Source organism: Mizuhopecten yessoensis, unplaced genomic scaffold (genome assembly GCF_002113885.1).
Source record: "Mizuhopecten yessoensis strain PY_sf001 unplaced genomic scaffold, ASM211388v2 scaffold9253, whole genome shotgun sequence".
NCBI lineage: Eukaryota > Metazoa > Mollusca > Bivalvia > Pectinida > Pectinidae > Mizuhopecten > Mizuhopecten yessoensis.
Window position 1 is genome coordinate 175,305 of NW_018407955.1, and position 23,800 is coordinate 199,104.

At 35.2% G+C, this 23,800-nt stretch overlaps 2 protein-coding genes across 2 annotated transcripts in view; one reads left to right on the forward strand and one right to left on the reverse strand.

Moving 5' to 3' along the window:
* Nucleotides 1-103: 103 nt before the first annotated feature.
* Nucleotides 104-11,467, reverse strand: LOC110457622 (organic cation transporter protein-like). The gene is made up of 10 exons (XM_021508977.1): nt 11,399-11,467; nt 6,066-6,239; nt 5,622-5,820; nt 4,871-4,974; nt 4,432-4,586; nt 3,908-4,076; nt 3,529-3,753; nt 2,931-3,157; nt 2,475-2,656; nt 104-784 (listed from the first exon to the last, which is right to left on the reverse strand). The coding sequence occupies exons 2-10, from the start codon at nt 6,212-6,214 to the stop codon at nt 596-598; spliced, it is 1,599 nt and encodes a 532-aa protein (XP_021364652.1). The 5' UTR covers nt 6,215-6,239; nt 11,399-11,467; the 3' UTR covers nt 104-595.
* A 3,889-nt stretch (nt 11,468-15,356) lies between these two features.
* The window catches only part of LOC110457618 (organic cation transporter protein-like), a 19,841-nt gene continuing 11,397 nt past the window's right edge, over nt 15,357-23,800 (forward strand). Inside the window, exons 1-7 of the mRNA XM_021508973.1 lie at nt 15,357-15,445; nt 16,439-16,635; nt 18,337-18,550; nt 19,472-19,575; nt 21,343-21,497; nt 22,270-22,438; nt 23,364-23,585. Of these exons, the coding sequence (XP_021364648.1) occupies nt 16,493-16,635; nt 18,337-18,550; nt 19,472-19,575; nt 21,343-21,497; nt 22,270-22,438; nt 23,364-23,585 (1,007 nt within the window). The 5' untranslated portion in view covers nt 15,357-15,445; nt 16,439-16,492. The remainder of the gene's footprint in view (nt 15,446-16,438; nt 16,636-18,336; nt 18,551-19,471; nt 19,576-21,342; nt 21,498-22,269; nt 22,439-23,363; nt 23,586-23,800) is intronic.

A 23,800-nucleotide genomic window follows, 5' to 3' on the forward strand; every position in this document is an offset into this window, starting at 1 on the left:
ATCATATCCTGGTTCATAGCATTAATAATACGACAATATAGATAATATCATAATAAGGTTATTTCCATCATTACGAAAACAAAACGTTCTCTTTCGTTCCCGTTATATTCGACTTTTAATACAGTTTTTCACAAAATGTAATTCGAAACAAGAAAAATATTTTGTTTTTTATCCTTTGGATATGCAACAAAACTTTTATGAAAAAGTTAGGGAAACTTCAGTGTTTTTGAAGATTTTGATAGTTTTCGTAGGTCAACAGCATATTTGCCCTCCATGTTGTTCATGTTAATGATTCAAAACCTTTCCTCAGTCTATCTGAACATCTTATCTTTATTATTTGTGAAACCATCCATATCAACGGAAACCACTTAAATCCCAAGATTGAATTACAATTATGTACATAATCATAGTAGATGAATTATTAATCAAACGCGTTCATGAGGTTTTCCTTAAATAGATATATTCAAATACAAACGACTATTGTTTTCTTCACTTATTGAACAATAATTCCTGTGTGCTTGTATTTGTAAAATAGTTATGATGTAATGAACGTATAGAAGGTATTCCATCAACATACTGTCATACATATAATACATTATGTCTCCTTGACATTTATTTCCATCTCCATATGATTTGATATTTGTTCCGCATCGTACACTTTTTCCGGGAGATTTTGTCTATTTGTTTCTGGCAATAATAATGTAAGTAAGGCTGCTCCTAGGGAACATGTTCCAAACACAATAAGCGGAATACCTTTACTCATCGTATCAGCGGGATTGGTTGCCTGCAAAATATGTCGTATACATCAATTTGTTATACCAATAATGTCGCTTTCGTATGGATAAACTAGCAAGTGCAGAATATCTTATATAACATATTATTTGGAACATGAAAACTCGCCGTACAGATAGAAATTCTCCATTTTAGGCTCCGCATGACACACGCATACATTACACAACGAAGGCACGTCGTCAATGACTTATATATTAATAGAACACTAACGTCAATAAACCGAATCAAATCCACAAGAAACATTATTTGCTTTAATGTGAAGTTCATCCATTGTCATTAATGCAAAGTCGTAACTGAAGTCACATCTGGCACTTTTATGTTTGTTTGACCGCGAATTCAAGGTTTGTTCATTTTATATCTTTATTGTGTCGTAGTCATACAATTGTAAATCACTTTACATATTGCATGTAAATATTCACTGCATACAACTACATTTCGTTTATCCAGCTGTTTTAGTGTGTTTCATGATTCAAAACCTGTTCCTAATGCTTGGTCGTAGATGATTTAGCGTCTTCGATGCTTTAGATTTGACAGAAGACATCAAAATGGGTGTTACATGTTTGTATGGAACGCTTCCTTTTCTACACCCCTAGTTTCCGCAAGGTTTTTGTTTAGTTCCTAATATGTCTGTATATTCTGCTTGATGTCTTTCTAGTTCCCGTGGTTGCCTCCACGTATATCAATGTTGAGTTGCCAACTCAGCCTTTTGTGGAGATAATATGACACACAATGTGTATCCGAATAAAGGTTGTCTGATAATACTAAATACCGATATATCATTAGTATAACATCCTACTCTTTTGAAGATCCAGAACTGTACTTAATCCTAGCTTAAACTATGCGTAATACGTTATAAGTAATGCCTTGGGGGACTTTTGGGCAAATACTACTTGTTCTTGCAGTTTTCATATTTTGAGATTTTAAATGCGATGTTTTTTCGATTTTTATAATTTTACATCGTTTATTTTAATTTCCAAGTAGTAGTCTCTGCTTAAAATGAGTGACGTGTGAAGGACGAAACAGCTGAATGATGCAGTGTTATTTGTTTTCAGTATAATGAATCTATTGTCATTTTTTTAAAGTTACAGTCACCTGTGTGTGTGTTACGTTCCTCGCATTGCTATAAACGTTCTGATACGCTATTATTGTTTCCGGTGACTAATCAAGAAAGCGTAGTAGAATCAATTGAATTAAATTTGGTTTCAAACTCATCAACTGAGAAACTAGGTTAAGTGTGATAGACTGTAAATTAAAGTGTGACTACTGTTAGCTAACATATAGCTATCGACCACTGACATACCGCTCTCGACGTTTATGTTAGAGCGGAGGCCGACCTGTCTAACTAGTCATGTCTATCGCTGTATGAATCCTCTACGAGATGTTATTCTACCAGGGTACTCAAGTGTCTTCCAAGATTTGAAAAGCATACAAAGGAAGAATCTTTCTCAATCTATTGTGAAAATCATATATCAATGATGGAAATATTGAACTAGTTGTTTTCTTCGTAAATATTTTTCAATTATGAAAGTATCTCTTTGGAAGTTATCTATATTAAGCGTAGATAAGATGAGCAAAATCCTGTTAAGCTTATTGAATATTAAAATATCGGATAGTTGATATTTGCTTTGCCATAATCTAACGGAAATAGGATGTTAACTGAAACAAGTGTAGAATCTACTTACCAGCTGTGCCATATAAGGAGCAACAATGTATCCGATGTTCCCACAAGCCAGACTTATACCCATGCCACTGTTACGAAACACTGTCGGGAATATTTCAGCAGCCCAGAGATAGATTACGCAATACCCTACTGTTACACCAGACTTCCCCAGCATCGCCATGGCTAGCGTCAAATTTCTAAAATCTGAATGAAGAAGATACCTATTTTGCAATTTCTCAGATACACATTTAAGGTGTCAAGTACGATTGTTAAAATTGTTTGCGATGAAGAAACCATGCCATAATCGCGTAAATAAAAAAATAACAGCAACCCAGAGCATTTTAACCTTTCATGTCAATTCACGATCTATCACAACATGGTCCCTGCAGTTTTAATTTTGTGAACATTCAAGAATAAATCGATGTTGGTTTAATTTATTAGATAATTCATATCCGTACAAAATGATTGACTTGTTTACCTTTAACAGCAAGAATAGTCGTTACTGCGCTTCCTAACAGCATGACACCTCCTAAGAACATGGATGATATATATAACTTTTTCCGCCCGATCCTGTAACTGAATACAAGGGCGAGTGTGTTGGCAGGAAATTCAACTAGTCCGTTTATCAGGAAGTTCAGATGGAAGTTCCCACTAAGGTTTTCCGTGTTTAGAGCGAATCCAAAGTAACAGTGGTATACCACGAAACTAAATGGAAAGTGATAAATTAAGTTTGTGACATATGATATTTGTTTTATCAACACGTTGTAATGCATTGAAGATTAGACAATATGAAAAATTGGTTTATTAAACATAATGAATTTTTATTTCGATGTTTAATAAGCATAACGACTGCTGAAACAGTTTTGCCCTTGTTAATTTTTCTCTATTCATTTTTAAATAAAAAAACAACCAAGTATTCTCTGCAGTACGCTGAACACATATCTTTTCACAAAAATATGCTTAATGTCACTTGGTATAGTAAATAACAATTTGTTATATTGGTTTGGGGCATAATGTCTTCCAAAAACACCAAATTGCCTGTATTTGTAATTAAAGTGACGTCACCCGTTACTTACACGTTGAAAAATATAACCAGTGAATGACAAAATAATGAACGACTTGAAATAAGATGTTTGAAAAGGTAGGTTTTCCTCGAGTCATCCCTCTCTTCAACCGCATTGTCTTCATTCAAAGGGACACAACTCTCTGTATTGTTAGATTCTGCTATTTTCATCAGAACAGCATTAGCCTCCGTCGTTCTTCCACGACTGATCAGCCATCGTGGGGACTCTGGTATGATCCTACAGTGAGAACAAAACGTGGCAATTTAAAAGCATTTTAATTACTTTACAAATCAAACGTGTCTTTCATAATTAATTGGAAAATTCGAGCATAATTTTCTAAAAACAAATAAACCAGTCGCTTAAGAGTGTATTAATGGAAGTATGTTTATACCACCAGTATATCAAACACGGAAGCAATGGTGCTGAGGAGGCGATCTGAATGTATTTCCAATGGCGAAATCCGTATCCGATCCCTGCCAATATCACAATTCCACCCGAGTAGAAGTAATTCAACAGAAATCCTGCATATTGTCTTTTCGAGGGGCCGACCATTTCAACACCTATCAAGAAACAAAATGTAATATATACTTGAGTTAATTTAATCATATTTTACATGTTGTAAATCAAAAGTAAAATGTTGAAAAGCTTATGTAGATGATCGGTTTATCCCACTCTGCTTCACATTATATTTGTTTCTATTATGTTTTAAAGTCTTAAACACCATCACCAGTTTACCTATTTTATTAGTTACACTATTTATAAAAGCCGGATAAAAGTAATTACTAGAGTAAAGAAATCACATTAAGCTTTTTTAGATGAAAAAGCCACTTATTAATACAGATATGTCAATTTCAACAATGGAATGTAAAAGTAATGGATACTGTTTAACAATTTATTATGTACACTTTACCTTACCTAAGACAAAGGAAGGGATATATACTCCCCTGGAAGACATGCCCTGTATGAATCGCAAAGCTGTAAATACATAATAGTTTGGTGACCACGCTGACGCCAATCCAGAACCAAACAGAAAGACAAGGCTGACACAGATCGTTTTCTTTCTTCCTATGCTGAGAGAAAATTGTTTTGAAGTGTTGTAAATACCATTTCAAATGTTCTTAAATAATGCCATTTAAAAAAAAAAAGATATTGCCAAATTTAATTGTTTAAGATTGTCAAATATAATTCAACATTTTATATCGTTAGGTCACTTATTAAACATAACTTTTTTCCGTCGTGTAATTAGTTAACGTTTATTATCAATATTGAGAAAGACTGTTATTCAATTCAGGAAATAAAACAGAAGAGAGACATTTAATATTGATAAACAAAGTATTTAGAAGGTCGCACATACCCATCAGCAAGAATGCCTTGAAGCAGTGATCCACAAAAGGATCCAGCGTATATTACCATTTGTACATAGGTAGGAACTAATTCAGACTCGCATACCAGGTTATTCTGGAATAAAACATGAAGAAGACATTTAGAACGGTAAATTTGACAGTAATGCTATTATGACAGCAAACATGTTTTACTTCGGCAGCTGACACATTTAGACATAGCTCTAAACTCGTAGTGTAAATTGTTATCTTATCTACACTACTCAATCACATAATATAATCTCAGTTTTGTCATATCACAATAATGGTGCTATAATTTGATATTTCCATTTGCTAACCATTGCCACTATATACAAATACTATAGTCGGTTGTGATTTACGAGAATAATTATTAAGTGATAATTATTGCATCGCTACAATTGTTATGTCATAATCATAACTTCGGAAACAGCTGGCCGATTCTTGGTGTTGGCTGTTCAATTCATTGCAAAGTTACCTCTTATTTGAATAAAATATCATTATGATAAATTTCAATAAAATTATTAATTCGGTTAAGTATAGGCCTACAATTCTGTGAAGGGCTGTGAAAATTATTCATAACACACTTTGTTCACATTGTCTGGCATCTAGCTCAGAATTATAGTATCATAACACTGAACAGAATGAAGCTTTATACTTTAAAACATGCAGTGATAATCAAATAATGCATTTAATATTTGATTCCTGTACAGAGATAACGATATATGTATAGATATTCAAGCATACCTCGGTGACTATAGATTCCACAAACACGGACTTGTCATACACCCAAGATGTACAGAACTCTGTCATGTGTTTGTCATCACCGCTGGACGTATTGAATGGTCCTAGATTTCTTCTGCACGCTGATTTGTTTTCTTCAAATGATACTGTCCCGTTTGGCAAGTTGGCACTGATATTCGCTGTTGTGTTAAAGCTAGAACACCTGTACATACGTATAAAGATGTCAAAACTAAATATCTTACATAGAATAGATACATTACATTATCTTTCATCTTTTGTTACGTAGTTTAGTTACATTCACAGTACCTGTCATCAGTGGTTTTAGGAATATACAGGCAACACATTATAAATTAAATTAGGAGTAGATTACTGGTATCAGGTTACCGTACCATCAACTGATGTCCATACATTTGTAGTATGAATCATCTCACTTCGAGGTTTGCTCACCTGTGACTTGGCTTGTACAGCAGGAAAACGTTGACTACATCGGAGAGGCCTATGAAGATGATGAGCAGGCACAACAGAAAGTAGATACGTCTCTGGTAAGGGCCAAACTCACCAATATTTTTCAACGTTTCGTCAAATTGTGTACTCATGATTTATCCTGTGACTTGTATCCAACTTTCAATAAAATCATAGAACAATTACAATGCAATAAAAAAAATGTGATGCGAATCACAATTCTATGCAACATGTTGCAATATTAGATCGGAATATCACAAGTTATAACCGTATGAAGTTACTGACCTAACGTAAATGTTGTTTTACTGATTAGTGCTATCCCTGTATGGCCTGTCATTGACCTGTACCGTGCCATATATATCCATTATGTATATAGATAACCCCATTAAACAACGTATGTATATGAATGACTTAGTTCACCTTGAAACTCTCTTGGACTGATAGACAACAGCTCATCAAATGAAAATCAATAATCAGTGTTGGGTAATTACACAACAATACGCCATTATTACACAAAAAGAACTTGACAAGAAGTGATTAATTTGAACCGAAATTAACCAAGTACGTCATTTTGAGTATTAATTATAGCAGCCTGTGCTGGCCATAGTATTTATATACCGACTTTAATTTGCCACTTGTACATCTGGATTTTGGGTACTTGGAACATTGTCAATTTTAGAATGTGTTATGCACCAGAACAAAATCGATCAGCTCAAATATTGATATAATTAGAAAGCATAGGAACTTTCAAGCTATTTTACTTTAATGAAACTACCATGTTTCATAAAAACTTTGTTTCATTCAGAGACTAAAACAATGCATCCATAATGTATATACCTAAACCCTTAGTTATTGAAAAAATATGCATCATTTAACGGAAGCCTGATGTTTGGGGATTTAGGTTAAACAAAGAGCAGATTGTACACAATAGCCCATTCTCACATTTTCCTATAGGGCTAAGACTAGGATTATTACTATCGAGTCTGTTAATAAATGTCTATCATGCGTATACATTATGCCATTAGAAAGCTAAGATATTGTCCTTTTACGTGATCAAATATAGCATTCACAGTAGTGTGTATTGACGTTACTATGACGTCATAATTGTCGTGGTGAAACCATCAGTGTGATGTGTCAGGGTGTCGTAGCAGTCAGACATGACTCAATTCCGTCTTTGCGTATTGCAGAGTTATCTTCTCTTGAGCAGGTATTGATTGCTACGTCATTGGTTTATATTTACATTCTGTATTGCATTTGCCTATATGTCGTTAGTAAACCAAATTGAAGTATATGAGACTGTATACTACAATTTACAGTGAAACGGCCAGTGTAGGAATACAGCTGGAACAAGGTAAACAAACATGGCCGCCCGATACTGTCGGTATCAATAGGCCTATAGTCGGAAAACATTCTGGGTTCGTTAGCATTTAGCAATACAGGGTCAGCGCAAAAAAATAAAGCAACTTGACAAATTATGACAATGAAAATGTATTATAAGGTGTGTAGGTACCACAAAATTATTGTAAACGCCATTCTAGATACGAAATTACCAAGTCATCACACAGGGGATCGGTTTCGAGAGTTTAAGTTATGCATTACATCAGTGAATAACCACAACACTAAAATTCAGCATTACTAAAAGTCGAGGGTATCGACAAGGTTTTAGAATGTGTATACATACCTTTTTCAGTGTTGTGGTTTTTCAGTGATGTCATCCATTACTCGAAATCACGAAACCGAGCCCCTGTGAAAGTCGTCTGCTAACGATGCTTATCTGACCGATTAGACATGGAATCTATTTGAAATGAAATGTCCTTGGAATCGTTATCACCTACTGAAAGGACCACTTTAATTAATCATTTCCGAGTATATATGCTTCTGAAAATATTATTACAGTCGAAGGAAACATAAGCGTTTCCGAGGAAACAATCAAGTCCGTTCAGCGCCTTATCACTTCAAAATATATGTAATCTATCAATGCGCGAAAAACAGCTTTAATTTTAAACAAGCAGAAGTTATGCAATTATTAACATTTTTTCAACAAATACACACTCATATGAAATAAATAATAAAGTTGAGTTTGTGTTCAAACCATTTAATGTGCGTGTGGTTTTCAATGACACGAGTGACTATATTATTTCTTCTGGAAACGTCGGCTGTTCTGGGATTTGAACTTACTGACGTCACTGATATGATAGGCGGAAAATTCAAACGTATTTTTGCTTCAGTAACTTTACAAAACAAACTATATACATATAAATGTAAATATAAGCATTGAACTGTTACCAGATGTAGTATACAGTCGATATGAATGCAATTCGGGTGACAGATAAATAGAATGTCGCCCGTTAGGGTTGAACTGTCACCAGATGCAGTATACAGTCGATATGAATGCAATTTGGGTGACAGATAAATAGAATGTCGCCCGTTAGGGCGACATGAGTATTTATGTGTCACTTAAATTGCATTCATATCGACTGTATACTGCATCTGGCAACAGTTCAATGCTCAAGTGTGAGAAAATTACGTCGTTTTCTCAAAAATTGATGACGTTACGTATACTCTCACAAACAAATGACGTAACAATCAATACCTGCTCACAAGAGCAGATAACTCTGCATTACGAAAAGACGGAATATGTCTCTAAGGATAAACTTCATACCCATTGTTTCTAACATGTACAGAATGTACATGTATGTACATGTATGTATGTATGTATGTATGTATGTATGTATGTACGTATGTATGTATGGTGTCTCCTATCATCATTGGCACTAATCTAATTCTTATGTTCCTAAAACATGTTCATTATGTAAATAATCAAGCATGTAGTTCATTATATTGCTATTATTTGAGATGTACCTCATAGGAGAGGGCTTGTATAGGCTTTGCCTGTTGCCCAATTTCCATTAAATTTGATTGATTTAATAAAATGTTTTGAAATGAAACATGTACAGAACGCACTGCATATGTTTACATCACATAGTAATTGCCTGCCGTACAATGTATCTATTGTAATGGAATGAACATGTATACAAGTTATTATATATAGAAATCCATATCACATGCCTTTTTAGCCTGAGGTCTGATATTGGTCGAGGGCTGATATGGCATGTGATATGGATTTTACCATGTACTATTTTCTATTTATTATAAACTTCAACACTGAGAGTTAGATTCAACACAAATTTGATAAAACAAAAACTTAGTAAACATTTTATAATGGTAACTTGACAATGTTATTCTCGTAAATGATACTTATTTCTTCCTTAATCAACAGATCAGCCTGTTTAGCACGGTTTCCCTTGTCCTGTTGTCTCAGCAGGTTTCTTTTTTATACTAATACTTCCCTTGAGTGTGATAATTCTTTGCGGTCTGCTATATTCATGTGAACACATTTCTGTTTTAAGTATCGATTAATACTTGATTGAATAGTTTTCAGAGTGTCCAGTTCGTATTCGTCAACGTTTGTTTTGGTGGCCTTCAAGAAAAATAATGCAAGGTTTCGGTCAAGTTCCTTCGGGTCTGATTCTTCGATCTGTCTTTCCTCATTTCTATACTTCATCCAGGTGGAAAATGTGTTCAAATCTGACAAAGTTTTTCTCATCGTATTTGGATTTTTCATTTTTTCCACAAGTTGGCGAGTTGACTGGTCCGACTCATTATAGAGTGCCTCCTGTTCGGGTCGATCAACTGAGCCGCACGGTTGATTTTCTGCCTTGAGAAAGATTTTCCTTGTAAATAAGGTCATCAAGCTCCAGCATCCGATTAGCCAGGGAATTAAGAATCTGTCACCTTCAGTTTCTTGTCCTGACACCGTCGTATCTAATGTTAACAAATCAGCAGTAGTCTGCTGCGCTTATAACTCTAGAGGTGTTCCTAACTTGAAGAGTTCCGCAAGTCGTCATTTCCCGACCGCCAGTCTAATATGGGTCACGCGTATTTAACCGTGCTATGCAGTATATATATATATAGTACTAAGTAAACGAGATGTGTCACTGTCTGCTGGATAACCGAACTACTCGGTAGTGAATCAATCAATCAATCAAGATGTGCCCCTTACCTGTTATACCCACTTTGTCCTCTCCAGTGCTTCACTACACTCACATACACAACTGATTATATTAATTCCAATCACCCGAACGCGGCCTCGCCGTTGCTGCGCTACACCGACAGCGGTCTTCCCCTACATAGCCCTAACTGTTCCTCACAGACCCTGGGCTACCCTAGATGATTTACATTTATTTTACCCCCTCATACCACTGCTTATCCCCTGTATACAACGGTGTTCTACACACTACCGATAGACACACGACAATATCTCGTTGTATTATCCCTGTATTGTTCAATGGTCACCATTCTATTTCCTTTGTGGGTTTTGTTTTCGTAGACCGATCGATTTTGAATTCGATGTATGGTTATATTAACATTTTGTATACTCTTACCTTTTTTTGGTTTCTACTATACATTACAATAGTTGTGCAATATGATATCTCAAAGACCAACAAATTAGCGTTCTAAATATATGCCATAACCTTCTGATATATTTATTACTATAACTATTGTTGTATTGCAACCGACTGAAATATTCAAAAATAAACTTTTAAGCGCAGAATGACTACCTCTTTCGTACATTTTGCTTTCTATGTTTCCCAGAGTTCTGGATGAGGACGCAAACATTAAAATCTGAAAAACACGGTGTTTAACAGTACGCCATCAGCAAAAACATTTTTTATTTATTTCTGTGTCAAATATAGGACGTTAGACGTGCTGGTAATAACATAATCACAACTGATATATTACCATATAAATAGAATACCACAGCGTGAACACACTAGGAATAAATTACATACAGACCTTAATGTCTGTCAAGCATGGATTCATTTGAAACGAACTCTCGATAACATGTTTGTACAGATGAACACTACTCTTTAACATCAAAACAAAACTGCATTAGCTCTAAAACCTGTCACGATAAATAAAAAGGGGACAGTTTTTGTTAACCTGCCGTCAGCATTCCAAACAACCATTTAAGACCGACGACTAGCCGTCGACATAATGAAGCTGTAAATATATAACATGCATGGTTAGGGCTTATTAATTGGCAGTCTTCTTCTCAGTTAAATAGCTATGCACTGCAATGTAAAGGAATTGCGTAAATAAAGGCGCGTCATTTATCTGTATATGCAAGTTTACAAGTTCGTGCCAAATACATTAATAAGTGGAAAACAAAACATTGTAAAAAGCAACATGCAAATTTCATGTGTTCACGTACAGAAAAAACATGATATATTGATTTGGGCTGTAAATTAATTTACCTCTTTTGCTTTGGACAGGTCGCTGTGTAAACGTGAGGTGTACTTCTACCCATGTCGTATAACACACCGGTGTTCCTCAATATCGATCGTTCTATAACGGCGCACTTGTGCTTCACAATGTAGCTTAGCAACGTAAATGGTTCTGACCTAAACAACGTATATCAGATAGGAGTCAAAATATGTGAACGAATAAGGTACATTATATGTAGTTATGGAAAGTGGTATCTTATCTTTCCTCTTCAACTGTGATGGTAAGCCTTTTTTGTTTATCAGTTATAACTAATACTAGTATCCATATGTTGTACAGCGCTTTAGAGTAGTTTTACAAATTAAACAGGGCGCTTAAAGAATGTTGTATATTATTATTATTAATTATTACATTTCCTTTCCGTTACAAATTATTTAAATAACTTACATTTTGACGCAAGTAATAATTTTGCCTAGCGTTGCTCCAAGATAAGCAATATCTACAGCTGTTTGACAGACCGACACAAGCTGTCCCCTAATGTCGGAATACGAATCTGTAACAATCAACATATATTGTCAAACGTTCGACACTTCACAGCCAACCGGGATTTGTATAATGGTTATTATTCTGATAGGTTTGCCTATCTCGCCCGGTCAAACTTACCAGTTAACATTAACCCAGACACTTACAATATGGTGGTATTTAATGGGAAATAAAGTAAACAAAACCGTCTCTGCTTGTGTGCCCAGAAGGGCCGATTAACAATTATATTTTGTGATTAATTCTGAATAGAACATACTGCAAGGTATTACTTATATAGCTTCTTAATGCTATGTGTATCTTAAATTTGTATGACACAAATATTTACATTGTAGTTTACATTGAATTAAATTATTTCTTGTTAAAACATGGCAGTGACATCATATATTGTGCTTGCATGAAGTATAGTTGAGGAAAATCTACTATTATCACCTACTATTGTGTAAAAGTGACATTTTACGGTAGAATAGTTGTAACTATTCCACAATAAAACTATGAACTATTCCACAATAGAAGGTGACAATACAAGAATTGTCTAAACTTGGGAGTAAAATATAAAACAGGGCATAAAGTTAACAGCTTGCTTTTTTATTTGAAACAATGTATCAATGGAAAAAAACAAATTAGCACTGCATCCAGTAGTCCGTCAGGAAATCACAAGTTAGGTTTATTTGTACCCTGAAAAGGGAGATAACTTTATTATTAACATTTCTGTTTCTGACGATATTGAATACCATCAATAGCTTTATACAGGGTATTCTCTCGATACTTTGATCCATTTTTCTTTTGTATCTCTGTTATAAATCTCCCTTATCTGGCATCAAGATCTTTATCAGATACAAATGTATAAACAAAGCTTCTCTTCCCCTTTTTCCACATTTGCTTCTGATTCAGCATTTTTTGGCGAATATCAGCTTTGCATGCCTCAAATGTCGGGCTGTTCAATCAGATTTTGCAATGGTATATTTGGGATGCAGTATCCTTCAGAAAACTTTCAATTTTGTCATTATCAAAATTTGGGATTATTTTTTTCCTTTCTCTAAAAATATTCTGTTTCACTTTTCACGTCAAAGTAAGTGTTGGTTTAAATTGTACGAGGAAAAAAATCATTGTCACCGCTAGTATCATCCATGTTTCACAGTCAAAACTAAACTGACTTTGTTTCAAAGGAAACACCATTGTGTCTGTGAAACATTCAAAAATTGTATGCAAAACATGATACATGTCTTTCATAGCGGGAATAACCAAGTGAATGGGCCTCAAAGGATTACAGGCGAGGGTTTGCATTAGGGCTGTCTTCCCCAGTTACCTGGCCCAGTGAAATAGTTGAACAATACCCTGTATACCTGTGTAATAGTCAGTGAGAGGAGTTTTTATGATGCCATGTTTGACGTATTGAAACTCGTACAGAGTAGGAATTCTGACATTTAAACTGATTTCAGACTAAATATTTGGTCGCTAAGTAGTATATGTGTTAAATTAGAAGATACATCAGTATAAAATTGTTTCATGGCTATTTGGGGAACAGTCAAAACTATCATCCCGAGGTAGGGGGAAGCCCTGGGGAACTGTTTGCCCGAGGCCGCTAGGCCAAGGGCAAACAGTTCCACAGGGATTCCCCCTACCGAGGGAAGATAGTTTTGACTGTTCCCAAAATAACCATGAAACAATTGTTTTATTACCAAATAAAAATTAGTATCAATGCTGCATGCAATGTTGCCATTGCTTCAACACTGAGTTGCGGTCACCGCAACGCTTGAACGGGGCTCTCGAGGGGGGATTTCTGCGCATCGAATTCGCGCCGGGTAACAGTTCGCTCTGACCGGGAATAATAAAATTTATAACGCCATTGATATTTAGTTCTAAATACTAATAAGAAGAATTCTAGAGGAATCTATATGTAAATGCTCAAAATAGAAGAGCTTACAAAGAGGATATTGTTTGATGTGTTAAATTCGTTCTTGTTTTGTTAAGGTTCTGATTATTTCAATCTATTTTGCGATTTCGAGTGAATCATTTGGGTTGGTTTTTTGAAAGTTTTTGGCCCTAAAAAGGGCCGTTTTATGGTTCGTATTTCCTCTTAATGCTTCTGTGTGGAGGCGATGGTTCTTCGGATTCTGGACATATACTTCTTCATTCCTGTGTTAACGGTGATCTGTTCACTGGTTTGAATATTGACCAGGTCTTGTAGATAGTCAGTCGGGTACTTATTGTCTTTGAACTGTACGAAGTGCTTTCCAAATTTCTTGTGGAGAAATTGGTTTATACGTATCCGTTGACATTCATACGCCTCTTTTGTCAGACCAGGAACTTTACTGAAGTTTCCCCTTGTGATCATTTCGGCCACCCATACCTCCTTCATTCCGGCATTATTGAATGTAGAAACCAACTCGACAATTCTTTCAAAAATCTCCCTTGGTGTAGATGTGGATGAGATGTCATTACCTCCGACGTGGAGGAATGCAAATTCTGCACCTGTTGCTATGGCTTGCCTAACAAATCGCTGGTCCATCCTGTCTGTCCTCAAACCACCCCTGCCAAAGAATACAGTATTCACGCCAGAAATACATAGGTCTCCATCACAATGGCACCGAAGTCTTTCAATGTAGCTGCTTCCATATAGAATCAAAGTAGGCATAGTTGTTTGATTGTAATTATTACGTTTGTTTCAAAAAAAATCCCTTAAATGGTACATACATGTATATACTTGTGTGTCCGTCCGTGTTATTGAAGGTTATTGATATATTCATTTCAATGAAGTTTAGAATATGTTTGAACGTGGCTTAGTATGCTTTCTTTGTGGTCCTATATAAGTCAGTTATATTTATTTCAAGATATTCTGCATTTTCTGAGTTACATGTATCTTACAGCGTTTATATGGGGCAAAGAAGTAATTCCAACAGTGTGGACAAGTTTAGGTTGTCAAATTTTCGGAGCGATCCGCTCCTTTTTCAAGACACAGTGAAATAGAACAGTTACATGTACATGTACATCATATTACAAGTATACCATAATTGAAAATATAGCAATTATATAAAACCAATAGTCCCCTTGGCTAAAGACAGCCGAAGGCAGCAATTAAGCTGAGAGCATCGCGGACAAGGAAAGCTGATGTAGAGGACCTATTCTTGCGCAAGATGCGCTATCACATAAAGTGAGTCAACGAGAGATATCAAAAACGTGAACATGTGCATGTGGAAATCTGGCCCGGTAAATGTGAAAAATCTATATATACACACGTCTATTGATTAAGTATTCCTATGACCTATAGCTGATACACATATATAGTGCGATGTGATGTTACACTGGTTCACGTTTTTAAGACCACCTACGGTAAATACATATATAATTTATAATTTATTTACAATAGTGGGATCCGAGGTATCCGGTTACACACAATAAATCACACGTTGACGTTAAATGTATTACTTACAGGTGTACACGGTATGTGTGTGTATTGTCTGGCGCACGGACTTGTGTATATGAACTAGTAGCTTATCGCTGCTGTCAACATATCTGCCGTATTCTGGGAGCGACAGGTAGGTAGTTAGTGTGTTCCTGACTATATCATATGCTAAATAAACCGTCAATCTCAATTATTAATTTATCATACAATTGATATTAATCATTATATCAAGTAAGAATAAATGCAATGGAGTGAAATGACGTGACTGAAATAATATAATTAACATTAATATTGCCTATGCTCAGCAGCTTTCACCTGCTCTCTAACGTACACATAAGATCGATGAGTACGACAATTAAACCACAACGTTGTTCATTTATGTTGATAAAATGACACTGAAGCAATATCAATAGCTTATTCTTACCGCATTCAATAGGGAAGACAGTAGAGGTGTATTGTTTTAAATCGGCAAATACCCCGGACATTTAACCACTATGGATAATTCTGTCTGTAGTAGTGCCTAATTCGCTATAACATTTTCCACACAACATAAACACTTAACTTAATCCTTTCTATTCGTTTAAACGTTATTTCTAACGTTATTTTGGAAGGTGTGACTTTGATACCTGTTTATTATTCTAAGAATCATTGAGATGGTCATTGACCGTCAATACAAGACAGATATACATGTAAGACATATGAGGGTATATGTGTGCCGTGAGTAGTTGTGTTAACCGGTCGGGTTGCATGGTTGACTGTATGTCTAGAATAGATAGGGCTGGTGTATAAATAACTCACATTTAGGTGGTAGCATGTGTCACGACATCGGGTAACCAGGTCATAAACCGGAAAAAAACCCACATAATATACAACAAGCACTTACCAGGCATATTAAAATTGATATGAAAATGATTTTCAAATGACTAATTCACATATACATGAATTCAACAATGTATTTACATTGCCGAACCTCTATACATCAAAGAGATATGGTAGAGGACTCGACCGTTAAGGATAAATAATGGATAGAACAATGCATACTCCCATTAATGGTCTCATAGTGTATGTGGCAAACATCCAATATTAATGAATTTCAACCAAGGTATATGTTTTGTTGTTTCCACAGCTGGATACTTTTACAGTAGTGGTGTACAGTGGCTAGCTTCCTGGAATACTTACTATGCGGTTTGATGATATTCTGAAAGCCATTGGAGAATTTGGACCTTATCAAAGACGGATTTATTTTTTCATATGTCTACCAATAATCTTCATAGGTATATCTGACATAAACAACGCCCTTCTACTCTTCCCTCCTAAACACAGGTAGGTCAAAGTATTTACCGGTTTTCCACACATAAAATAGGTAAATAGACTTACATCTATCCCTGATTCATATATAGGTACAAGTTACCACCTCCTTCCCCAACACAGAGTAAAGCTATGTAAGTAAATGCAATCCCCTTAGAGGTACGTACATCAGTACAGTTATAATCACTTTATAAATAGTTTTCTCGCCTTACATCTCTTAGGCGCAGACAATTCGACAGTAGATATTGTCTATCCGAGACACTAGTCGTAAAGAGATTGCTTCCATGTCAAGATACAATATAAAGTGTATTCCCAAGATGCAGTTCGGCAAAACAAATGTCACCTCTCTCTCTTTCTGACATACAGGACTGTAGCAGTAGGATATATCTGTTCTCCAACACACACGTTGCAAACACATCTCATCTTTCTCAGACACACAAGTTGCTATCGGAGATGTTTTTCCTCCAGATACAGGTCGTAAACAGATGGTTTTTCGTTCTGACACTTATTACGTCGCTGGTATAACTACAACTATTTTGCCAAAACAAAGCAAATATGATAAAGACTGTTCCTATCGAGGTCAAGGGTCGCTGATTCTATTTGTGCATGTGTACATTCAATATAATGTATAGTTAATTTTATATCTACACGATAGTGTGATGACAATGTATTCATAAACGGCTTTGTGTGTGGGGGGGGGGGGGGAGGGGGGTAGACATTCTGAATGTTCCACTCAGAAGTGACTTCATGGCGGTTTTTGCCCAACCCCACTTAGGCCAGCTGACATTTTTTGTTTATATTGTGTGGTAGTTGCTCCTATGTTTGTAACATATAACTACTCTATGTTTGAATTTCTTTCAAATAATATGATTTTCTGATACCAGTCATTAATATAAAGTGGCTCTATTGGAATAGATTCAAATGTCTCCATTTTGGTGGCCATTTTCGTTCATTTGGTGGTTTGAGTTGTTTCTTGTTATGAGTGTAGAAACATAAATATATGTATGCTATGGAACATCTGTCCCTCGACAATATCCCATAGCATTGATAAAACATCTCTCCATATGCATACTTAATCTATTTTCGATGCTGCTTCCCTGGCTTTGTAACAGAATGTACCAGGCAACATGTGCAAGTATATCAGATTCGAACGCGACAGATACAATAAATCAGTGTTTAATGTATCATATCTAGAACTACATGATCTGATCTTTTTATTTTAACTCATAGTGAACTTTTGTGAATAATTTGTTCAAACTGTGACGATTAAGGATCCATGTTCCCACTGCACTTCGGAATATCGTATATACACTTACCTCCCCTAAATTTCGTTTTTGATATAACTGTAGCACAGTTAAGCCAGGGCAAATACTATAGCAACCTGAAGTTCAGGGTTCAAATCCTGGTCTAGCCCGCTTAGCTTTTAACACCCAGAACACTATTGTTGATTAAAAAATCATCTTTATTACTTTTTCATAAAGGTCTCGCAATGTATGGTTATCAATTCATGAATTATTTATCAAAGGTTTAGTCATGCGTGTTAGCAGTGGTAAGGGGATCCTTATACTGCATCGTTTATAATATGAATGTATTATTTGACACATGATATCTGTTTTCGAATACTTTGACTTGAGACACTTTATTATTGAGTTGACAACATGTACGTTATTTACGTGTATGTGTTATCTAACGTCTTAGTGTATTTGCTTTTTACAGGTGTAATGGAAACAGTGTGCCAGGTACCATTACGAATTACTCAGACGTAGGAACAGAACAAACCACAAATATTTCCGATGGATATATACAAGACACTGAAGCTGATGAATGCTTTACACGTGCGGTCAACTCATCCGACCGTGGTCCCGTGACACGGCCGTGCACTTCCTGGACATATGACCAATCTGTTTTTCTTGAAACGATCGTGTCAAAGGTACACACAGTTGTTGCTATTCCGGTACTGTCTGAAAATTAGACATACAATTTACACATAGATATGTTTTTCCCAATATTAACGCTGATTTTTTTTTCTGTTCAGCAGCAATTGCATGTATAATGCATGGTTGATATTAAAACAGAATTTTTTATAAACAATGTATTTGTTAACTTAAAAAAAAAAAAATCATGCTAAGATAAGTTTACACATACGTATATAACGTGAACTTTAACCTTGACAGATCCGTGCGATTACGTGATGCAGGCTACAGAGTGTTTGTAAACATATACAATTGTTTTAGTTAACCAATGGGTTATTTACACCCAGCTTGGTTCCATCCGTGTATTTATTTTTTCCCGATTATTTTAAATTCTCAAACTATCTGTGTTTTGCCTTAAAAGCCAAAGTCTTTTGCCCAAAATATGCTAATGTTTCATTGTCTCATTCATGAATGTTTTCTTTGTATATAGCGTACTTTTGCACACTTACTACTTATAAATATAGTTAACGAGTGGTTTGTAAATGTATATGAACCCGCCATTACACATTCTTTTAAAATGTTCAAAACAACATCCCAATTTTCTGTACTTCAAGTACTCAGAGCTTGTCGACAGTAAGATTATTTCATGAGGTATTAATAACGTAAGGAATGCAAATTACCATACTCAATCCCAATGATGTGTTTGTTTTCAAATTTCACGGTTATAGTCCAATAAGTATTACTACAAACAGAAAAACATAATTGATAACTGCGAATGTACAATATTGTCACTGTAGAGGTGTACCAGTATGTGTGTTGAGGCTAGCCACATAGAGCTCGAGTATAACATATGTAACTATTGAACAGTTCTGTATGCATGTCAGTATAAATTTTGAAGTGATGCTTGAATATAAATACTTACATTTTTCTACACATAGTATGACCTGGTCTGTGAAAGTGCGGCTATCCCAGCGTATATGCAGATATTCATGTACTCCGGAGCTCTGGCCGGATCCCTTTGTCAAGGAGTTTTCGCCGACAGGTATTCTTGTTCTTTATTGATTAGAAACAAAAAAATATCATTAACTTCAGGAATTGAATAGTGAGAAAAGTATGATTCCTTCTTTACAGTCGAAAGTAGTAATTTCAGTTACAATTCCTACGCTGTATGCCTAGGATCCAATGAAGTACATGTGGCAGTCTACTAGAAGTCCGTGTGTGTTGGTATTATCTCTTCTGTTATCTCTGTTTATGTAATTTCCTCACTGCACCTGGTCTTTTTTCGATGGTCTCAATATAAATCTTTCTTTTGCCAATATTTTTCCCTATGCTTTTTTCGATTCTGAGTTAGAATTACAATTTTGTTGACAATCTTGTGTTTGTTTCTTAATACGACAAAATTGATGACTTTCCCACATATTCTAATTTGTAATTATTCGTCTCGTGATTGAAGACAAATATTATAATTTTGTGGTTCATAAAAACTAGTCAATAACGGGAAAACAATATATTTGTTAGAACATGTAGTGTAATATTAAGATTTGACAATGCTGACCAAATATTTAGCTTTATCGTCAGTCATTGACCCTTGATGGTTCCCTAGATAGCTAGTGATATGTAAGAAAGTGGGCGTGGTCTTACTATACATCTTACTGACCATGGGTGGTTATGTAGAAGATCAGTTACTGGCTTTATCAAGAATGTATTGCACCCTTTATATCTAAATTGACCAAAAGGTTTAGAGCTGACACGTGCCGACCATATTACTTTCCACATAGGAATATATATATATTGATTTCCTCAAATTTTCCATCCTGCATATTTCTGCTATGAAATCCTTAAAACACTAAACAGCGATTTGGTTCATGTTTTGAGTCTATGTAGAACTACACATTTTACAAAACACGTATATAAATTTTGCATCCAGCTTCGGTGCTGCCGTCTGCTCAAACCGCTTCATATCTTTTACTGTGAGATTTATTTAAACTTTGCATTTTCATTACTATAAGATAACAAAAATAAATTAAATTCAAGGTTATCATGTTGAAATGCTCAAAATCTGGATTTCAAATGAACGAAAGAGAAAATATATGTTGATAAAATTTAAGGAGGCCACCACATGACAGCTCTAAACCAATTATTTTTGAACATTCTTGTTCGAGGTGCTATAAATAGATTTAGCAGGTCAGAAGACGTTACCTGGACCTCATCAGCTGTATTTTAGGTTGTGTTGAACGGTCACAGATAAGTATTCTACAAGTAAGTAATTAAAGTATTGACATCTAAATGAAATTATTATGATATGACATGGTTTCTAATTTTGGTTTTACAGACTCTAGTTATAGTATTGTGTGTTGATTGTTTTCACACAACTGGTTTCTCATAACTGAAACAATGAAAACTAGTTTTTCTTTGTTTCATATATGCCATTTAGATCTAGCGTACTTAATACATTACAGAATCTTCGTAAGGGGCTTATTGCAAAATTCTCTAACTAGTCGTCAATATATCGTGAAGTGTCCTGTAGTGTAACCGAAGTTTGAATGCTTTGTTGTTTTAAAAGGTAGTGCGAAAGCGTCATTCCATAATTCAATAAATGTGTTATGACTCATTTGGCACACATTATGGAATACGTGATAGAAGTTTTAACGTTTGATTATATTGGTTCTATTAGGTTAAATTAGTCTAAAGGCGTCCAATATCATTCCTGAATTAATTAAACCGAAATGTTGAGTTTCCTCAACGTAATTATAATGACGGATTTCCCGTTCACTCTGTGTTGCGTGTCTCACAGCCGTTCTTTTTTAAGGTTCGGCCGACAACGAGTGATATGTTGCAGTCTTGTCCTCGTTTTCCTATCGGGATTCGCGTCAGCATGGGCACCAAATTATTATGTGTTTGCTATTCTACGATTCATCCAGATAATGACTTCAAGAGGTGTTTACATATCGTCATTCATTCTAGGTTAGTATATAGCTCCCGTTGGTCTAGTGAGACCATATCACAAGACTACCGTATTCTCATTTTACTTCCTGTGCAATCACCGCGTGATTGATATGGTTAAGTGGCACATACTAGCAGCAAAAATAATAAGATAATTCCTGTTCAAATTTTCAGTGAATTTTGACATTGTTTGTAAACGGCGTTTTGACGTAACCAAGTATGTATTACAACTTCAATAAAAAGTTTACCTAATTTCAACTCTATTGTGTTATTGAAAGAATATCAGGCCATTTTAATGATGAGAGAAAAGGAATGTCTTCACAATTGGAAAACTGCAACATTAATTGCACATTTAGATAAGATGTTATTGAAAGAAGAGGTGTATTAAACCTTGGTTTTATTTCCTTTTCAATTCAATCGAATATAAAGGTGCACTCATTTTCAACCTTACTGGAAATGAGTCAACATTAATAATGCTACATATTAACACTACTATTCGTGTTAGTAATGTGTCGTCTCTTCATACGTATCATTGACATGAACAAGATGGCAATAACAAAACAACAAATTGTGTTTTCGCACACAATCGGAAACATCTTGGTACTGAATATTTTCAATTGCATATACTTATCCCTACGTTGTCCCCCACAGTGCATAGCTAGAATGAAAATTCATTCACTTGTTTATAAACTTATATTTTGTTCACTAACCTCAGTGTTTCTGTATGTATACAAACTATGTAAAGAATGTGGTAATTGAGTACGTAAGTTATTTGAACCATTTCTGATTTTAGCTATTGAATTGGTTGGACCTTCCAAACGTCAGTGGGCCGGGTTTCTGTTCAATTATCCTTACTCGGCCGGAATCGCAATGTTGGCGGGGATAGGATATGGTCTCCGTCACTGGAAATATATCCAAATTGCTTGTTCAGCTCCTGTTCTGCTGTTTTTGATATACTGGTGGTATGTTAAAAGTATCAAATTTGATCAAACAATACCGTGCATGTCTACGCCGAATGAATCTCATAGGTTGCTCCGTTTGCTCCATTTTAATCTTCTAGAATCGCTTTATTTCGGAGTATGTCCTCTGATTCCAGAAAGAAAATGTCAAGTTGTCAAACTGTTTGATATAATCTATAGAAAACGTTTCTAGTAAATTATTAATTAATTAATCTATACTAATCATTTTCTTGTACCAAGTCTATTGCCTAATGAACCGTTTTATGTATTACACTTTTGCCATAGAAATATCGGATTCTATCAACTTGATAAAACTGATATCTTACACACTGTGACAAAGATCAAAGTGATATTTTCACAGTCTTTTTTTTCGGTATTGATCAATCATGACGGTATCCTCTATTCGCTGCATTCAAAGGCAACGATTTTTTGTTCATATTCAAATGAAGCGACGGTAGTATAGAATAGGTGGTTGTTCACATACTTTAGTATTTACATAAATATACAATTAATAACATTTTTATAAGCAATCATACCAGAACATAGCAGAAAACGTCGGAATTGCGTTAAGTGTCCCAATCAAATGACGCGCAGTCATGTTTTCAAGCATGACGTTATTAGAATATGGTGCTAATTATATGTATATATATACGCTTCTGATTCTCGCCTTTTTTTATTGCATTCCATTTTTTGTTTTATGTTTCAAAAATTTAACGAATAGAAATTTAAATGGTGTCTTCAGGCAGCACTCTTTAAAAAAAATCCTAATACTAGTCACACTGGTTACATATATTTGTTATAACTGAAGACACCTTGAAATATCCTCTATATACACATATTACATCATGTGAACGTTCTTGTTCGTAAGTATAATCAGATGATATTTACTTCTATATATGACAATCCTGTTTCTATCACTTTATTGAAGGATCATTCCTGAGTCCCCTCGTTGGCTAATCAGTCATGGAAAGGTAGAACAGGCAAGGACAACTATATTAAAAATGGCTGCTTCCAGTAAAACCGTGAATTGCGTCCCTTCGCACGAGAACATGGTCGAAAAAATTGATAGAGCTGTACAAGAACATAGTATGATGGATTATTTTAAACGCCGTTCCCTTCTATGTCAATCCTTGGTTATATTTTTCAATTGGTACGTATTCATTCTTTGTACGCGTGCATATTGTTGATGCATATATGTTAATATACTAAGCAATGAATACTTCTAATGATATTCAGGCAATCAATTATTTATAGTCGTATATACTGGTAGGTTCTGTATCTTCAGCCGTTTATAACCTCTGTATTTACGGTCGTAGAGGAGCTCTGTATTTACGGTCGTAGAGGAGCTCTGTATTTACGGTCGTA